Here is a 20,742-nt window from a genome sequence, read left to right on the forward strand (position 1 = left end):
GTTGTGATCTGGTATCATTCTTCCTTTTATCCCTCCTTCCCCCAGCAGATATTTCCAGACTTCCTTTTGTATTTTTTTTTCTAGTCACTTTCTGAAACTTATTACTAGCTTTGAACACTTGTGAATAAACTAACCAGCAGACCCTTGAGGAGAGTGGTCTGACTGATGTCTACACTTACAAAATCAAATGACTAAGGAGTCCAAAGGTATGAAAGTTGTTTCAGAATTCATCTCCCATGTAATAGCTCAGGAGGTAGCCTGCAGTTCATTCCGTTACTTAAGAGCTGTTAATGAAAGCAATACCTTATTTTACAGTATTATTGAAAAAAGGGTGCATGCCAGACAAAGACAATTTACAACCCATTTATTTTCAGCATTCTCTTAATGCCCATTATTTGGAGTAAAACCCACCTCCTGACAGACCAGCTTCTTAGTTCCCTTAATCCTGCAACAACGTGATAATCCTTTATTTGTGACCTCATAGGCTGTTGCTGCAGAGAATGCTGTGATAGCAGAAAGCCAACGCTGTGACTTCACTAATGGTGGAAGCCACAGTTGAAGATGACCCACTCTGGAGGCTTGGGGGGCAGTTAATATCCTTTTGGTATTCTACAAGTGCTTCCTAAGGAGCAGTATCTGGCAAGCAGAATTGCATAATGTCTGTCTAGCTAGGTGATGAATGAGACAATCAGAGGCTGTGTGTGAGGGGAAAATATGTGGTGATTATCTTTTCAAGGTAATTTTTGCCCTTGAAGGAAGTTATAATATAAGGAAGAAAACTGTCACTGGGAAGTTACACTAGGCTTTGGTGCCCTCAGTCTCCAAAGATGCGAAGAATACCAGAATGATACTCTCTAAAAGCAAGAACTCTGCATACCTCTTAAGAATATGATTTTGTAACCCCCAAACTTTTCTTGGAAACACTAACTACATCAAAACTTCTATCAAAAAATGTTTGTCAGGAGCAAGGCAAAAGATGTGTAAATCACATCCAAACCTCTATGCCCTAAAGTAGACTTTTAAGCTCTTGTTTGTAAACTGAAGTATGAAGGAGATGGGTCTAAGACTTCCAGGTATTTCCAGATATCTTACATGCCTGGATTCTTTTTACATTTGAGTGTGAGCTTCTGTGCCATGTTCCAGAAATGAGTGCCTAAAATTAGGCTTCTCAGTAAGTCTTGATTTTAAGAAGTACTGATAGTACAGCAGCACTCGATGGAGATAAAGGGAAATGAAAATACACATCAGGTTTGAAACTCAAGCTGCAACTATTAGAAACAACATATGACAATAGAAGCCACATTCGGCTCCTTTACTATCTCTGCCTTTTTCCATAGCAGGAAGATTTTACAGAAATAGTACTTGCAACTCTTAATGTCAAGGGTTATGTAGTCTTGACAACTGAAGCTATCAGAACCCAGGAAAAAAAATACTAGTAGAAAGTTAAATCCTTTGTTTAAACATTTGGTTTTTGAATGCATCATGATCATATGATTGAACAACAGGAAGACATATGCTTGCCTGTAACAAAATTAGTATTTTATTTTTACTATTGTTTATTCCATTTTTAACTTTCACCTTTTTATGCATGATACAAAAGGTCATGCAGATGAATTTAGCAGGATTGTGCATGTACTACCAACCCCATTGATAAAACTTCTGGAAGTTGTGCAAGCTAAATCAGGTTAAACAAAACACTCTTACTCCAGAATAAATGGCTACTTACATAGGTAAATGACAGTTTACCTATAATAAACCAAGATAGTTCTGACAGTAAATTAGTCTTTTAGAGTAAAGCCCTGAGGTGAGATTCCATCTTATCCCTGTTACACAGATGTTCTCCAGATTATGTTCCGAGCATGTATCAAACTGGATACTGCATAACAAATCCATGTTAGAATAACTCAGTTAAATGCAGTACCAGAAATGAAATACCACCGTTTAAAGCAAAAATTCACACGCATTATGCATAGGCTTTGCAGACCATGCATGGCACCCTTTGAGTAGCCTCACATTTTCAAGTTCTTGTGGATTACACCATCTTTGTACGAAACTACATGTGTGTGTGTGTTTTTAAGAGCTGCTCATAAAGCAGCAGAACACTTCTAAGGACAGTATTGGTGATGACATGCTGAACTGCTTTCACGTGTTTCTGTTCAAACTGCCCAAACCATTAACAGACTCCCTTAGTGGTTGTATGTGTGTCTTATTAGCATGCACACTACTAATTTACTCTCAACTTTCTTGACTGTCCTGTAAGCTCCCACCCTTCCCCTAGCTTTGATCTTTCATCATAAAAGCTTAGAAGCAGCCTTTTGGATATAAAGCTAAATGTTCCTCTTTAGCTATTCTGCCTGTTCCAGACACTGGGAAGGGAGGAGGGTTCTTTCCAAGGCAGTGTAGTAATAATATGTAGGTACTCTTGGCAGGAGCTTGGTGCTCTGCTGGGGATGCTGCTTTTGCTGGGTCGTTGGCACCTGAGCTCAGGCTTGGGTCTGCAGCACAAGATACATTTGTTCTTTCGGGCTTTTAATTGAGACTTTGAGTGGAGGCTTTCACTGAATCCTTTGTGTGGAGGGGGTGGAGGTCAGCCCAGAAAACAAAACAAAGGCAAGCACCAAGTAGATGCAAAGCACATGCAGATCAGCTGTCACAAAACAACTGTCCTTTGTTCACTTATTTCTTCACTGATACACGCGGCCATTCCCACTTATTCCCACTTTGCTTATTCCAGCAATTCTGTAGATCCTTATTTTTTCCCCAGCTGGAGGTACTAATTTTATTTCTTACCATTTGGTTATTATTCTTGCTTCCATTTAGCCCTGCTAAGCATTTAGATTGTTTTAACAAGTCTTCTTTCAGAAGTCACGTCTCAGATTCTGCATTGTTTCCTTTTAGAATCAAACAAAAATCAACTCTTTCCTCACATTTCCTTTTAAGCTTTCCTGTGTTCTCTCTTTCTTATATTGTTTTTCTCTCCTTTCTTCTTCTGCAATCTTTATAGCCTAGGGTTTTTTTTTAGGTAGCCTCTATATCAACTCTTTAAAGCTTGTAGCTAGTCAGATAGGAAGAGCAGCAGGGGTTTCAAAAAGTGCATTCAGAATTACTTGCATCCCCTGTAGAAGTTTCTGAGAGCTGGTCTGTGCCGCAGTTCCAGCCTCACAAAGCAGGTGGCCAGGTGAGAGAGGGGCATGTACCATCCCCTTCACCATGTGCAGTGCCATGTTTACTGATTATCAGAAATGCTTTTACAGCAGAGAGCCTTCTCAAGCTCTGGTTCTGACCAAGACATTTTTTACCTAAGTAGGAGGTGCCCTCAGGCCCGTAAGATCTGGGTGAGTTAAAGTACTGCCTGTGGAGATTGCTTGTTGAAAGAATATGATGGTAACTATAACGCCTTTTTTCTTCTGAGCAGGAGTAAGGAATTACTTTGTTGTTTTAATGTGTGTTAGAAAATTACTATCGTGCTACAGCATAAAATGTAGTAATTCAGAGTTTGAGTTAATATATCCTCTATGCTTTGATCTCAACATTCTTTGATACATTATTTTTTCCCACTGTGTCCTGTGGCTACTTGTGAAATCTATTGAAGAAGTTATCTTGATTCCCCTTGTGCTAGCCTTTTGGATTAGTTCAGTTGAAGGTGAGATCATCAGCTCCTGAGATCATCTCAGGAATCTAGCCTTGATATCCTAGTTTAGGTCTCTCTATACTGAATAAGAGGGCAAAGAGACAACTATTTTTATGTGTTCTCATCTTTCAGAAAAATGGGTCATAGCGACACTCAGGGAGCACAAGAACTCCACGCTCTAGTGCTTTATAAATGCTTGGTGAAAGTCCAAAAGAAAAGTCTTGTCAAGTATAGAGAGGAGAAAAAAGAAGGATGGCCACTTCTGGACCCTGTAAATGGTTAATGGTGCTTTGTGCAGCACGGATCAATACCAAATGTTTGGTGTTTAATAGCTATATAAAAAATCTGAAGGATGGAATGGATAATGAATGGTAACCCTGTCTGTCAGATCACAGTTGTTCAGGTTCATTAAGGCTGCTGAGGAGGATTTCAGAAGGGACTAGCGACAGCTGAGTGAAACAGCTGAGCAATTCTGCAGAGTAGTGACATCAGCACTGTAGTATAAAGCAGTGCAGTGGGCACTAACAAAATAGTGCTTAAATTTGTTAAGTTTTGTGCTTTTTTAGGAGCATGGTCTCTGCGTGTTGCTGGAGTCAGTGGTGAATGCGTTAGATGAGTCAGGAGTGGTAATTAAAAGTCTAAACTTACGACTATAAATGAGGAGGTACGTAAGAAGTCATGCAAGAGAGGTTGCTCTGTGAAATTGGTAATTTTATCCTTTTGGATACTGTGTTTGGTTTTATGGCTCATGTACAAGGCAATTTTCAGATTTCTGAAATTTCATTTAAAAATAGAGCAGCAGGTAGAGAGGTATTACTGTTTTGACAGTAGTAAAACATCTGTTGTAGGTTTTAGTTTACTGCTTCCTATAAATAAGTGCTCAGTAAGATTCAAAAGTAAAAGATTTGTGAAATGGACAGGAGGAAATATTTCATCCAGAGAGTTGTTTAATTGTGGGAACCCCTGGTTCCAGGTACTGTCATTTATTTGGGGAGGTAGGTTTTGGTTGCTGCATTTGCTGATAGTTATACTCATTGGGATAAAAAGTCAAAATATGCCAGTCCCTGAGGATCTCAAAAGAACTGTTTTTGTCTGGAATGAGGGCATTTCCCTTTAAGGTGCAGTATACACTGGTGGTAATGTGTGCAGTTGGATTTCTAATGCTTCCTCTGTGAGATGATTGATGAGCATGAGGGAGGCAGCAGATTTGGTGAGTTGCTGAACTGTTGTGCCATGGCATTTCCTTTGTTCCCATCCTCACAGCTAATCCCCACACAGGTGAGACCAAAGGACAGAATTTGAAAGAATTTTGAACCACTGTGGGAAGCAAGGGTCATTGCATCTACCTCATGCAGGTAGAGCATAGGGACAGAATATACTAATACAGCTTCTTCATGTATTGAGGGGTAAAATATTTCAATTTCACTTTGAAGTACATCTTCTTAAAGGTACTCCAGCCATATTGAAAACTCTGCTCTCGACCACAGGGAAAAAATTGACCCAGTAAACTCTCAACTGCTAAGTCTTTGGAGCATATAACCTTTTCTTTTTAAAAGCACTTTGGCACTAATTTAATTGATTCCATGCCTGGCCTTTTCATCAGTTCTCTCCTAGCCAGGAAAACCTGAACTGTTAAAGGCTGCTGCAGTACCATGGGACTTGTGTTCAGTGTTGCAGGTTCTTATTTTAACCTGATGTTATCTGCCAGTCATCACTATTGGTTTGAAAAGCTGTAACCACTGCAGTACTGTCTTTGGGCTGAAAATCTTTTAATGGTTACAGCAGTCAATATAAATGAGAGAGAGTGCACTATGTCTTCGAGCCGTGTTGCTAATTATCTCTTCACCTTTCAAGAATTTTTTCTGCTGACTAGATTCTTGCTGAATGTTTGCTGCAGCATCTCCAGCCACACTGCATGTGTACTGGCTAAACCGAAGAGGATAGTGAACAACATGTTGTTAAGACCTTCAACAGCCGTGTTTTGTGCTTTCAGCAATGTTTGGAAAGGAGTATTTTTATCTGTGTTTTTAAAATTTCTATAAGAAAACATCTAGGTTTATCTTTGTTTGTTGGGTTTTGTTTCTTTTGTTTCTCATTTGCTTACTCTCTCTTGCCAAACCTCCTCTAGTGTCAGATTTTTTAAATGCTTCTATCTTTCCTTGCATTTGCTGTTTGCTGCCAGAGAACAGGCAGGCTTTGTTTTTGAGGGGGTGGGGTGTTGGTGTGGTTGATTACAATATAGCATTAACATGAGTCAAATTAATTTGATAGTAGCAGATTTCTATGAAAAAGCCCCAAACCCTCCTCCCTTCTCATTTTGTCCTAGCGACAAAATATGTTACAGAATTCTTCTGTGTGGATTAAAATATCACATACTTTCCAGTGAGCTATAATTTAAAGAAGCCTCATTTAGTAGTTGAATTCTTAAAAGACACAATCATTTTACCTAGTGGGCTTTATGAGGGAGGGAGTTGTGTTAGTTGCCTTGGTTCTCCCTTTAAGACTTGATGTTTTCATTCAAATGCTGTTTCCTGGGTGGTTGTATTAGCAAATGTCACACTGGATAATGATTCTGTCCTGCATTAGGTAACACTTAAAGCATTGTTTGTTTTTGATCTTAGGTTTTGAGATTCTTTTTTAGAATGTGGTAAGCAGAGATGCTTAGAAATGGATAACAGCTGAAAAGAATTGGATGATCAAAGATCCTTAATCATATCCACAGAGTGAGCTGTTGAAGATCATGGTCTTGGGAGTCAAACCTAGGAATATTTGCTTCAAACTCACTTGCAGTCAGCATAAAAAGGTTAACTGGAACTGCTTGCTCAGTTGTAGGATGACAGCGAGCCACCAATAAAATACAGCTGTGGGGAAAAAAGCAGGGTATTTCTACTAAAAGTAAGGACATTCCAATTTCCGATGCAGGTGGGAGGTTAGCTGGAACACTAGAATATGGTGCAGAATTCTGGTTGTTGCCTTTAAAGGAAAGTTATGTAAGTTAGAGTAAATGTAGATGAGTCCTCTAACAGGATTAAAGGGACAGGAAGGGCAGACATACAAAAGAACACTAGAAGAGGGTGATTTTTAAAAGCCTGTGGACTGAGATCTGAAGGAGGGGAGATGTGTTCTCTACTAATAAACTGAGGTGTAAGCAGCAGGAGTAAGAAAAAAAAAAAAGAAGGATATTTAGCTCCTAGACAACATTAGCACAGAAACAGATGGGCATTACTTGTTGAGATTTTAGTGAACTTAATAACCTGATCGTGTTTCCTCTTGTGATTTCTTAAAGAACCAGGAGATTTGTTCAGGTAAGTCAAGCGGAACTTATTAGCATACTGCAAGTAAGTTGTTAGTGGAGCACTGATATGTCAACATTTCTAGTATTAAGAGATTTCCTAAAGAAATGGAAGTGTAAGTTGGTATCTTTCTGATGTTCCTTAATCTGGTTTCTTCTGAGGCCACAGGGTTCCTGGGCTGTGTTCCTAGTGTCATGTCTGGGTTGTTCCTGATTTGTGAAGTTCATTTTTGTAGAGGTGGTCATGATGACCAACACTGAAATTAGCTCAGTTGGTTGGAACTTGGTTCTAATAACACTAAGGTTGCAGGTTTGGTCTCTTTATGAGCTATTTACTGGTGTTGGACTTGATGATCCTTGTGGGTCCCTTCCAACTCTATGATCCTGTGGAATATTCTATGATCCTGTGGTAGATGACTATGGTCTCTGCAGCTGCAATTGCTGAGCACTGATGGCTGATTTTAGCGTCTGAAATTTGGGTAACTGGTACAGGCGAGACGGACTTGCACTCTTCATAACTTTCTTGGCTTATTTTGACCATGTTCTTTTTTAAGCTTTTTTGTTTTCTCTTATGTGTTATCACATGTGTGGGTCTGTGTGTGTGTCCCCATTTTAGCATATTCCTTTCCTTCTCTTGAGTTTCCCTCTAATGATCAGGAAAAGGCTGTGGCAAAGCAGGGGAATCCCAGGCCCTAACTTGGGAGGACTGAAGGATATATGCAAGCTAATGTAGAGTTTGACAAAGGAGTGTGTGCAAAAAAAGAAGTTTGGATTTTTACATCATCTGCTTCCTCAGTGTGTGATGAAGATTGATGTTAGGCTATACTGTATTTCGTACTGGTATATTTGGATGCACATGCATGCATGGAGTTATACAGAGAGAAGTACGTGGTGTGTTTGTACTGTGCACTCTCAATAAGGCAGCTTTTGTTTTAGTAGCAACCTCTGTCATGCTGCGGGGGAGATGTGGAATGGAGGAACAGAGTATCTGCCCTGGTTGGGGAGTGCCTGTGGTATTTTGGCTATGCCTTCCTCCTGTGAGGCCACACTGCTGAAACGTCACTGATGATGGCAGCACTGGTTTATCCATCAACTTCAGCTCTTCTAAACCTTCTAATTTATATTTTCCCTACTGCTGGTCTCTCACTTTTGCTCTCCACTATGCTTGAGGTATTGGATACTTTTTGCTGTTAATACTGCTTAAATGGCTATGTAATGGTGCTGTAAACCAATGAATTTGAGTAAAGGAATGCCCAGGTGCATGCACACAGGATGTCTGTGCATGCTTGATGCATTCCAGGTGTCCATAGGCATCACACATACAACACACACATACACACATACTGACAAAGTAGTCAGTTCAGAATACTTGAATTGCTCCTGAGCATATAATATGGGTTCAAGTGCTAGAGACATTTGCTAGAGAGAAAAGATATTTAGGCTGCAGTATTACCTTTAGCTTTCTTCTGCCAATGTTTTAACTTTGGTGTTAGTTGCAAGACTGCTGCAGCAAGAACTTGTACATGTCTTTGAAAACAGTGCTGCATGGATGAGCCCATTTAGCTTTGCATGACGGTTGCCGAGTACAAAAGGGGAAGAAGATTGGAACTGTTGTTTTTGCTTTCAATAAGTGCTTGTTCTAATTCACTTTTAAATTTTTCTTCGTGGAGGGGTTTTGTTGCTCTAAAGTGGGTGTGTACTTAGTAGACAACTAGAGTTTCTGAAGGACAATCCTAGGGGACCCAAAATGTTGTACATGTCAAGTTAGATTCATTAGAGGTGTTGTGGCTGATGCTGTAGTTCCAGGGAAGGCAAAAATTCTGAAAAGCTGAAGGAAGATTTCCTGGAAGGAAGCTTTTCAGGGAACACAAAAAATGTTGACTGTGTGTATAGCAAGCCCCCAGCTTTTAATGCTGAGACTATGGCTACTGGTGTAACTACCAGTGTGGCAAAGCATGCTGTTAACCTTACACTTGTAAATCAATCTGCTATATGGCTTTGCTGCATAACAGCAACCACAGACCTGTAACCAAAAGTGATGTTTATTAGTATAACAAACTGTAGCTGTATAACCAAGCTATTTAGTTGTCCTCTTCAAACATACAGACCTGTTTTAGGCTTGGTTGGACACTTTCATTGCCAGGGTTGTTGTAGGGCCAGGGAGGTAGTGACCTTTGTATTTCATTCAGTCCTAAGCACCTGGTGTGTTCATTTGGTGAAACACATAGGAGAACTGCCTGTTCCAGCATAGCACAGGTGAGTCCTGAAGTGCTGTGTTTCAAAATTTTATGGATTATGTGCCTTTTGTGCTTCAAACCATTTCAGAATGCATGGAATGTAGGAGCCTTTAATGAAGTGCTTTGTGGCAAAACTTCCTTTTTCCTTTTGCACCTCCATTTTGGCACAGTGGTCTGATTTTGATGATTAGGTCATGACTAGAAATAGTTCTTTTTCAGTAAAGGCAATTTTAAGTGTTTCCTTCTTTTAAAAGAAAATCTCACAACAACTAAAAATGTTCCTCTGAAACAACAGCATCTGTCTCTCATCTCATACACTATTCCTATTTCTTCTGTGTCTTCCTGATACTTTACCTTAGCATATCCTCACCAAGTAAAGGAAAACCTAGCACTGGTAATGAGATCCTGACACAGTGACCTCGTTCTGAGCATTACCTTCTTTGTCAGTGGTACCAGAAGCTGAAGCAGCTCTGCTGGCCCTCGGCACTTGGAACAGTTTGACATTTTCTGTCTGGCATGGTTTCAGGGATGACTTTTTTTTAAGCCCAAATGGTGAATGAGATAATGAAAAATAAGCTTACAAGAACTTGTCCACTGCTTCTAATTTTTTGATTAACAGTTCACAGCAGCACAACTTTGATCTAGTGTACAGCAAAGCTGCTTGTTACATTTAAATCTGCAGCATTCTTCAGGACTGACAAAAGAGAGTAAATCTTTCTTTTTAATGAATAGACCTGAAAGTGGTAAGTGTCATGAAAAATAGTGAATAGTTAAAGAAAATACTGCTCTGTGTAAGTATCTGAATGCCCACATATGCCTGTGCATTTATGTTTCTGTGTATAGGGGGAGTTGTGCATTACAAGAAGAAGATATGTTAGGGGTGATTTTTTTTTTATCTTGACTAGAGGGTTAAAGCTTTAACTTGTCTGTGCAAATGCATGTAAATAGCTTTCTTGTCCACTTAATGAGAAGGCTGGCTTGTTATCCTGTACAATGCAGCTGGGCACTGTTCCAGAAGCATAGGCACTTCATTTCAAAGACAAAGAAGCCAGCACAGACACAGGGAGAAACCTGGAACATTGCGCTGTGGATTTTTTTCAGAGCGATGACTCATTTCAGTTCACAAAGGATTCTGGGCAGGGTAGTGAGAAGTCAGGTTGGCTGATCCATTCCTATGACTTCACTTTGCAGAGAGCCAGGGAGAAGAGGAGTGACACTGCAGAATCCTGAGGCACTGCAGTGGAGAGGTGCTTTGCAAAGACTGTGAGTGCCTTCGGAACAGGGGGTGGTATCAGAACGTGATTTCAGCCATTCCATGGAAACAGGGCAAAGAGAGAGAGATGTTTTCAAAACACTGTGTGGGAGTTATATTTGTAGTCCCTTTTAGATTCTTCTCCACCTCCTTTGTAATTTCTTAACCATTTATTTCTCATGCTTATGTGAGAATTGTGTGAAATAGTGTTCCTTTCAGTGGACCTGCATAGATAACTGCATTTTTTTCTTCAGTATGCCCCTATTTCCTGCTTTAAGAGGTGGGTGTTCAGCATATTAATGCCTAAAAGCATGTTTTGTTTTTCTTTTTTCAGGTCCTGTGGCACTGAACTATGCTGCATTCAGCCAGCTTCCACAGTGATATAAAGCCCCAATATGCACATTGTTGTTACATCACAGCTTCTCTGGATACTGTACTGGAGCATGGAACCAGACCATAGGGGTTCAGGTAAGTCCCCCTTTTTTAACATATTGTGTGCCAGGAATACAGACATGGACATTTTTTAAAAAATGCATTTGAAAAATATTGTTTGGGGAAACACATTCTAAAGCACACAATATATTAAAAAAACACAGTCCCCCCCCATACCTCTTTCCCAGGATAAGCAACGCTACAGAAATCTCCTCAGCTGAATCCTCTGGGAAAGTTCCGTGCTCCAGCAGAAACTTTTTATGATCATAGTTGTAACATGTGCTGGGATATCACTTCGGATCAGGAGGCAGCTGGCCACAGGACATGAACAAAGAAAAGGAAAATTAAATCACAGGAAATACACAGGATGAATGCATGTAAGACGAGTCTGCTGACTCTGGGTAATTTAGCACCTGTTTCTGAAAGTTGGTGCCACTTGGTGAAACTGGAGATGATGATTTTAGCTGGGTCTGAATGATTAAAAAGATCAATTTACACAGTTGAAGTTAATAACTAGTGAGGAACTAGAACTCTGTTTAGGTCTGTTATATTGGTTATAGTAAGTTTGATGTGTTTTCTTCAGGCTGTGTAGTTTTGGAGTGGTCGCATTCTTGGAAGTGTTCATTATTTATTTTGGTGGGTGTGCATTTCGGAGATGCAAAAGGAACTTGCTGGTTAGTGAATGAATGTACTACTGCATTTGTTAAGCCTTTGTTTAAGCTGCTCTTAAACAGGAATAAATGGAAAAATCTTTAATGTATTTTTTGTTGTTATTATCAGTCCTCTTAATATGTGTGTCTGTCCAGTAAAAACAACCTGCAGCTTTTTTCATAAAATACTCCAGGAAATGTAGCTTAAAAGGAAGGTTTAGGCTATGTCTGGAAACAGCACAAGCAACATTTCTTCTAATTGTATTTGTTTCTGATTTTGTCAGTGAAAAGTCATCTTTTCTGAGTAAGCATGCTAGTGCAGATTCAAGGTACTTCACAGTAATCTGGTTAATACCAAAGAAATCTGTATATTCTTCCTTTTCCCTCCTTTTGTTCAGTCAAATGGGAATGTCTAACTTAAAATGGCAATTATATATCCTTGTTGTGAATTCACATCAGAATAGGTTTGCTACATCTACTTACAAAGTATTCTTTAATTAGCATAATTCAGTCAAGTTGGGATTTGGGGCAAAAAGGGGTAATTGTGGGGTAACCCAGGCCAGACATGTAACTTCTTCAGCATCTGTCCCTTCATTAAGTAAATCTGAAAGTGTACTTTTCCTAGAAGAGACTTTTTACTTTCAGTATTATTGGGAAAACATGATAATATTCTAGGCCCTCCGTTGCCCATTACAAGTAGTTCTGTTAGAAAATTACCTTTCTGTAGTTCTTCCCAGGGTAAAATCGTAAGCAAGTGTTGATGAGAACAGGCTGTTGGCAAGAAAATTTTTGTAGGGGGTTTCTGTTGCAACCACCACTATAATCATGAGATGTCATGAAGTTACTGTGCTCTAGCTTAATGTTTTCTGATTAATAATGTAGATCTGTAAGCAGCAAAAGCAGTGAAGTCAGATTTCCCTTGTCAAGTGTTTTTTGACTGGATTCTGTCCTATCTAGTGGGAGGTTGCTATGCCTGAAGCTCTGTGTAGATATAATGTGTAGCAAACACTTGTTTTAGAATCATTACTCTTGTCTAATGAGGCTCAATCTCCCTGACACATACAAGTGCACAGATTGTGGTTGTGCAAGCCTCATTTTCTGTGGAAACCAGGCTAAAAATTATGTTTAAAGGTTGTCTTGAGCCATAAGAAACAAAATATTAAAAAGGTGTTGAGAATCTGAAGAAGTGAAACTGGGCTTTGACTTCCTGTACTTTACAGGATGCAGAGTGTAAATCAGAGGGTCTCCTCCCTATTTCAGAGAAATAGGGTGTATAAATTCTAATATAGTATGCTTTTGCACTGTAATTTCTTTAATTCATTTACAATGGTTGTACTGAATTGGTTTCATTTGTAAATCAAGAGGTGATTTTTCAAGTAATCTTTATGCAAAGTTCATGAGACAAAGAGTTTGACTTCCAGGTCACTTCTTTCCAGCAGTAGAATCACTAATTAAAAGTCTGTGATGGGTATGTAGCTGATAGTTAATTGCTGATACATGGTACAGAATGTAGTCTGCCTCATTTTCTCTCAAAATGGAGTTACCCAGACTTGCAGAGATCAGACACACTAGATAAACTAGCACAGGAAAAGTTCTGGCTCATATGGGTTCAGGATGTGGGAATTTTTATTCCCAGCTCTGTTAGAGCATCAATTTCTCATCTGTATGTTAAGGATAGTTATTGTTCCCAGTTTTTCATAGTGTTTGAAAACCACTGAAGAAAAGTGCTATGTAAGAGCTAAGTGTTTATTTTATGTGCTACATTATCTTCTGTTCTAAGTAATAAAAATAATTTTTCCCCCAGGCTAGCAATACAAATCCCCAAGGCATAAATGAGTACAATTCCCATTCACTGTTTCTTATGTGCTTAGACATTCTTTAAAATTGAATGTCACTTAATACAAGAAGTCTAGAAAACTTTTTTTTTTAATTATTTTGAGAGAGGTTTGGAAAGACATTGCAGAAACAGAGCTGGAACTATATATGCACGTATATTTCTTATATTTAAACAAAACATGCAGTCAGCTGGTGAAAACTGCTCTCTGAGCTCCAGTTTTCATTTAATTGGGAACACAAACATATGTAAGTTGAGGCTAGTAATTTGATTTCAAAAGAAAGCTGCTTGAGACAAGCATCAGTCAGAGCTAACAGGAGCCATATGCTACATGTTTTATGTAAGTGATGTGGTCTTCAAAAAAATTAGGAAAAGCATATTTGCTTTTTTTTTTTTTGAGCAGATCTTTCCTAAAGAAGTCATAATAAACCTTATGTTCAACAGCCTAATAGTATTTATGTGTGTAATTGATGTTAATGTATTATATTGTCTCGTAGATCAAGATATTTGCTGTTACTGTGCATCAAAGAAGTTCGTTGACTTAACTATAACCACAAAGTTCGTGTGATTTCCCAGAGCCACAGGACAGACAAGATAAAATCTGGCAAATTAGAGCTTCCCTGAGTGAGGGGAGTTTGGCTTTCTATCACTAGGTCTGCTCAAAATATGTGCTAGCCTTTTTAAACAAGAGCTAGTAACTATCTCCAGCAGTCAGTTATGAACAACAAGCTATGGAGATCATTCTATCATGACAGGAGTGAAATAGTTTCCTTGTCATAATGAAGAGGGCTGAAGAGTATTCAGTGGAAAAGAATAAGGCTTAACTCAATATTCCCTTACAAACCAGAAAGGCCCTCACATAAACTGGTATTTTTTAAACATCTCTATTTCATTTAAAGCCACTTAAGTTATTATTTTATGGGCAATTATAGTAATCTTTGTAGTTAATTAAATGGTTGTCAAGCTCCCAAATATTTGCAAGCAGGATGTGTGCAACCCTGGTATGCTAACTATAACATGCTATCCTAGAAATTGTGTTAACATTAAGAAATCAATACTAAATGTTTCATAGTGAGGAGTTACGTGAAGTATAGTTAATATTTCAGTGGAAATTCCTGGCTTGTTCCTGGTGACGAGTCCTACTGGCAGAGGGTCAAATTCAGCACAGACTGAATGTTTTCTGCTCACTAACCTAGAAAGCAATTCCATGCTGAAGGCCTACTTTAAAAGGAAGAACTGTGCAAAGTTACTAAAATCAGGCAAATTTTATTATTTCTTAGCTTGTACTTAGCCAGTTTTAAGTTAACAAGTCCTGACTGGAAGTGATCTCAGAGGTGGATTTCTGCAGGCTCTTGGCAGTCATGGGAGAGGGATGGGCTGCTCCTGGGCATGAGCAGAGCAATTGGTTTCTGAGTTCTCGTCCAAGCATCCCTCTGGGGGCAGCTACAAGGCTGCAGAGCAAAGGTTCAGGTATAAAACTCCTTGAGTCCCTTTCCCACTTCAGGGAGCTGGTTATGGTATTATGGCCCCTTCTCTACATCCAGTATCATTCTGGTTACCTGTGAATGGATCATTCCCATGCAAGGGAAAGAAAGAGGCCTTCTTCCTGCTTTCCCATCCTGGCACCTGTGTAGGTGAGTGAGAGGCAGTGAGAGTGCATGGCTGGGAGCAGGCACAGGGATACTCCTGCCAGGCTGCTTAGGTTTGAGATATTGCCAGGTCTTTGATGATACAGATAGAACAATTAAGGAGTTGCTGCCTTTTACCTGGACTCCCTTAAAGCTGCTCTATCCCAGGTAAAACCAGGACACCAGAGAGCCCATTTCAGTGCCCTGTGAACTTGGTAAGATTAAACCTCAGCTGTGGCCAATATATGCCAATCTGTCTGACACTGCACTGAACTTAATTTAGTAGTTCTCACAAGGATATCCATGACACATAACCTTTGTGTTAAAGACAGTAGTTTCTTAAATGAGTTAGCTAAATCTGTATAATTCTTACCTTAATTCTGATGCTTCTTAGATGTGAAACTAATCATTAAAGAAACTGATCCTCTATACAAAGTGTATGGTGACTGGTGATCAAAGTTGGTGAACTTATGTGTCTGGCTGATTACAAAGATTTGTCTATGAACAAGTTTAAACTGACAGCAGAACATAATTATTAGTAAATAGCAATATAATAACTGTGAGGTTCTTTATCTGTTCTCAAATGATGAGGGAATAAATGGTGTTCCTCCCAAGTCATATGGAAGCATATCTCTCATGTTTTCCTGTAAGCTGTGTGTCATCTTCTTTGCCGTTGTCTGTAACACATGTGGCAGGAACTCTTAGGTGCATTTGAGTAAAAATGTCCAGAGAATGTTATATTTTAAGGTTATAATTCTATGATGAGCTAAGAATGAGTAGGATCTTGGGCTTCACTGTGTTGAAGGGGGAAGAATGCTGCTGTGCTGGGAAGGGAATGCAGCATTGATCTGGTCAGGCCTGATTAAGCAAAAGCAATCAGGAGATAGCATAGCACACATGTGTTGTTTTAAATCATGCTTGTGTCTTGGGTAACATGTATCATTGCTGTAGAGCAGATTGTAGAGCTTGTGATTGAAAAATACTGCTCATAAGTCTTGCTGAGACAGCTATGCAGTTGACTACTCTCACCAATTTTTTCCCACCATAATGCCTGAGTAAATGCATTTTGATAATCAATTTTAGAAGCTGCTGCTCTTGTTTAGTAGCCCTAATAGGAATATTGGGGGGATATAGGAATAGAATTAATGGGGCAAATATTAGATCTTCTGAATTGAGAATGAAAATTTGAATTAATTTCTAGTAATTTGATTCATTATTTATTCACAAGGTGTTGCTCTGTGACAGCAGAAATAGGATGATTTTTTGTGGCATTTCAAAGCCATTTAGGTAGAACTAAATCCCTGACTATTGACTGACCTGTAGCCAGAATAGGATTCATACTTAAGTGCCCTTTGTTCTGTCTGTTACTCTTTATGACTCCTTTTCCACTGGCAAGGAAAATATTTTAGCCTGTTGATTTCCTCTCTTTGAGATCACTGGGGAGCTGTTACCATTTCAAGAAGAGTTACAGAGCAGAATCAAAGATTTATGTACTTGGATAAAGTATGTTAAAATGGGCTTGTACATGTGTAGTCATGCTAGTATTGTCAAATTGTAATTCCTCCCATAACTTTAAGATCTTTTAATGATTTTTTTTTAACTGTAGGTTAATGAATAGTTTGTAAGGCAACATGAGAAAAGTAACAACAAACATAATATTCAGGCCATCGTGAAACCATTAAAACTTCTCTTCTAAAAATACATAGTTTGTACAAAGACATTTGACATGTAGATCCAGGAGAGGTTTATTCAGGGTATCGTTCTTAAGGTGTTTTGATGCTTTTGGGCCTCTAGAGAGTGTTCTGTGCTTTGTCAGCTGAGTTAAAGTGTTATTCATTAACTTAGCAACTTCTTTTTATCTTTGTTGCTATTAATAAAATATACTATATCAAATGGAAATGGTGGTTGATCTGTACTTTGAAAGGGGAGTGAAATTTCCCCTTTTATGTCCAGAGAAATATTTGCAACAATTTTGTTTGTGCAGTTACCTAGTAGAATGTTAAGAGGAGGTTTTGAACCATGAGTGCTAATTTATTGGTGTTTTTCTGAGTCTGTCAATTGTACCCTTTGAGAAACTATGTCTGCATAGTGTACGTCTCCCATTTTCCAAACTTCTCTGTGTCTTAAGTTTTGAAATAAGCTGATGGATGGTTCTCCATTGTAAGGGTTTTATCCCCAGCTCAGTACAAAAACCAGAGATCTCTGAATTTTCACCAGCTGTATCTCTACCTCTTTGTCCTATGAGCAGATTTTTAAACAAAATGCTTCATTGCACATCTTTTATCTTTTTACAGGTGATGTATCACCCATCAGCATGTCTCCCATCACTCAGTCACAGTTTATTCCACTTGGGGAAATCCTTTGCCTGGCCATCTCAGCAATGAACTCTGCCCGAAAACAAGTCACACAAGAAGCACTAATGGAGCACCTAACCACCTGCTTCCCAGGTAACCAGTCATTAATAAATCATCGGTCAGATGAGCACATGTCTGTAAAAAGGCAGTTAAAGAAGTCTCAGTACCTTCTGGATGGGAATATTGACTAATCCTGACATTCTAACCAAAAGTAAAAGGAGACATTAGGGTTTTAATCTTGGAACTTTTTCTTTACCCTTAAAGATATAGAGAAGTGAGTTGTCTTTGATAAGACCATTCAAGTGAAATGCATTTTGCAGAGCAAATTCCTGACTTTATATAAGTAATAAAAATTACCTGGAGTACTAAACAACAAAATATTGGCTTGTTTCTTTTTTTCAGACAGTATCAGAATAAGCTTGTTTGTGATTTTTCTCACAAAATAGCCTTTTTTATCATCATAGCCAAGGGAATGCAGGGCTTCTTTAGTAACTATGGAGAACAAGGCATGATGTGTCATAGCCAGAGCAAACTCATTTCACCTTGTGGCTTTCAAGCTAGTGTAGCTAACTCATAAGGGTTCTGTTGGTATCATTCAACCAGTTCAAGTGTCACTGTCCAACCTTCAAAGAGGTAACCTCATGGAGGTCTCTGTAGAGACCTCTATTCTAAAGACCAGGTTTCCCACACAGCTGCATGTCTTCCTTCACCTAGAGCAGGTTCTCAGTGTGTGGCCTGATGCAAGTAGTATAGTCCAGTAACAATGATGTGCCTGTTTCGGGGGGAGATTGTATTTAAAGTGAAAGGACTGTGTCAGCCTGCTTTCCAGGAGTTCTCAGATCCTTCTTGGACACAGTTCTGGCTTTTGCTTCTTGCTTGAAAAACAGCAAAAAAAGGACATCTCTCTCCATGACTAAACTAAAAGTTTTGGAGAGCTATAGGTACACTTGCTGTACTCACAAATGCTGGTGTACTGTTCAGAAGGTATTCTTGTCAGCATTTGATATTTATCAAATGGTACATGGAAATTGTCTTGGATTAAAGATACTGTAACAACACAAAAAGGGAATCCTGTAACAAGAATGTACTCTTGAACATGGTGCTTCTCTACTGGCTGTTTGTATCCGGAGTGGGTGAATCATGCAAAGTGCATCTTGTAGAGACATTTTTGCATTGAGGTGCTAAGGCGCTGGGCAGAGGTTTACTGAGCAAGACAGCAGAACTTTTCCATTTGTGCTTTGTATGATCCTGGGCAAGATATCTATCTATTCTGTGTCTGAGTTTACAGTTCTCTAAAGTGGTTGAGAAACTCCTACATTGTACCTATTTATACCTGCAAAAAGTAGCTAATTAAAAATGCCTCAGTAGGAAAACTACTGATGCATCAGTCTCATCTAGGCAGCCTAACCATAGCCATGTTTTGATGTCTGGAATTTTTTTGCTTACATTTTAGAGCAAGAGTTACTTGAAGCCTTGAAATTTACATGTGTTTAGCTGTAACTAATACTGAGTTCTGAGAATTTAAAATATAATTCTCAATTGAGTGCTATGTTTGGAATAAACAATTGTCTGACATTTAATAGTTGTACTTTGAAAAAATACTGCAAGCATATTTTGTAAATACTGGCTTTCTCTCCCTATTTGTAATTTTGTTTATCAGGCTGATTTTGAAAATAGTGTAAAAAATTGTAAGGGTTAGAATGCGAAGAAGGCAAAGTTCACAATTGTAATTCTCTTAATTCATTTTGATGATTTTTTCCCAAGTTATCCCAAGTTATCTTTTCTATGTATGCCATGTACTAGAAGAATTTCATAGATTGCAAGTATTTTTTCAATTATTCTATCAATATTTTTATATAAACATTGTTGCATTGTGGAAATGATAATTTATTGGTAACATCCCTTGAGTTTCCTGAGAGCATGATTATCAATTCACTTGGTGTGTTGTGCTATTCTTGTTAAACAGAGCCAAACATGAAAAAAAAAAAAATTCAGCTGGCTGGATTATTTTTTAGACGTTGCTCAGACGAAGCCTGAGGCAAGTTAGCACATAGTCTCTTGCTGCCTTTTTTTTTCCACTAGCCATTAACATGTGAATTTCTCAAGTCTGTGATTTAAAAAAAAGAAAAAAAAAGAGAGCCTTACTTCCCAAAATGTAGAGAAAATTATTTGCAGAAAAAAACATCCACCCTTTGTTGACCAGTTTTTCCCCTTCACTAGAGAAATGCCTTTCTCTCCCAGCCACGACATATTTAATATAGCAATCATACATGTTCTCTCAGTGTATGAGGATTATCCAAAAATTTTCTCCTTTCCAGTAAAAAGAACTTGTTGTGCTGACACTTTTCACTTTTCTGCCCAAACCCCTGTAATAAATCAGCTGTAGCTTTTTGAGTCTTTATATTCTTTGTGGCTATTGTAAAATATCTGATGTCCTCTCATATTCTGATAGTTTATTTTTCCTAACTAGGGGTTGATGCTCTGAGGGAGAGGAGAGCATTACCACTGTAGACATGTCTGTTATTATCACATACCCTCTCCGTATCTCTTCCTGTAGCAGCACTTGTCTGCCTGTGTTGTTTGTGCTTTAATGAACAGATGCTTCACTGCATTTCATGATGAATATAAATTTCCTAGGACCCCGGATGCTATTCTCAAAAGTGCCTAAGAATAATAAACCTTTTTCCTCAGTGCAGGGTCTTACAGTTGCTGTCTAGCCCTCTAGTTTGCTGAGCCATTGTGCAGGCATAAATCTGGGCCATGGCTCTATCTGAAATAAGGTATGCTAATTATTTATAACATCACATAGCAACCACTCCACATCTTTAACTAGTATTTCATGAGCCAATCAGAGTATTTCTTTTATCCCTTGTTAAGCCTTAGCATCAGCTCAGGAGAAAATCATTTTAGCAGATTTAACACCATTAAGTACTACTTCAGATGTATTTTTCATGAATTTATTTTATCCAAAAAGTTTGTATTGATAATGCACATCTTATTTGTAGTTTTTGGTATTTGTTGTGTTTTTAAAAAAGCAAGAGGGCTGCTCCTGCACATGCTTCCATTATTCTAACTTAGAATTAAACAATGAGATGTTTGTACAGCCCTGCTTTGTATTTTATTGACCATGGTTTAAATCCCATACATTAAATGTAAATCTTTGAAATCCAGTATAAGGAGCTAAGAATGTAACCCCTGTTCTGTGTTTCGCAACCAGACCCTCTTATCTGTATGAACGTGGATGAAGACAACACCAAACCTTAGTCTGTGCTGCCTTTAGTAAGGATATTTGTCTTTTTTTTTTCCTCACCAGTTCTGTCCACATATATGTTTAAATAATTTTAAGACTCTCAAAATTTCAGTGTAGAAAATACTTGTGTATTGGCCTAGGTTACTTTTGAAGCAAGCAGTTTTCTGAAAGCTGGCAAATTC

The 20,742-nt window shown here is 38.6% G+C and overlaps 1 protein-coding gene across 12 annotated transcripts in view; it reads left to right on the plus strand.

The window, feature by feature from the left end:
• Positions 1–549: 549 nt before the first annotated feature.
• STOX2 (storkhead box 2) overlaps positions 550–20,742 on the plus strand; it is a 40,639-nt gene continuing 20,446 nt past the window's right edge. For 7 of the 12 annotated variants that reach the window (XR_008436723.1, XR_008436724.1, XM_053975492.1 and 4 more), the window contains exons 1-4: positions 556–736; positions 10,352–10,423; positions 10,747–10,880; positions 17,251–17,403. Coding sequence is in view for 10 of the 12 variants with exons in the window: in XM_053975492.1 (XP_053831467.1) it covers positions 10,808–10,880; positions 17,251–17,403 (226 nt within the window). In the remaining 2 variants the exon portion in view is untranslated. Of the gene's footprint in view, positions 737–6,353; positions 6,435–9,110; positions 9,180–10,351; positions 10,424–10,746; positions 10,881–17,250; positions 17,404–20,742 lie in introns of those variants that run through there. The other 5 variants (XM_053975489.1, XM_053975490.1, XM_053975495.1 and 2 more) reach the window with 5 other exon arrangements.

Source organism: Vidua macroura, chromosome 4, assembly GCF_024509145.1.
Source record: "Vidua macroura isolate BioBank_ID:100142 chromosome 4, ASM2450914v1, whole genome shotgun sequence".
Taxonomy (NCBI): domain Eukaryota; kingdom Metazoa; phylum Chordata; class Aves; order Passeriformes; family Viduidae; genus Vidua; species Vidua macroura.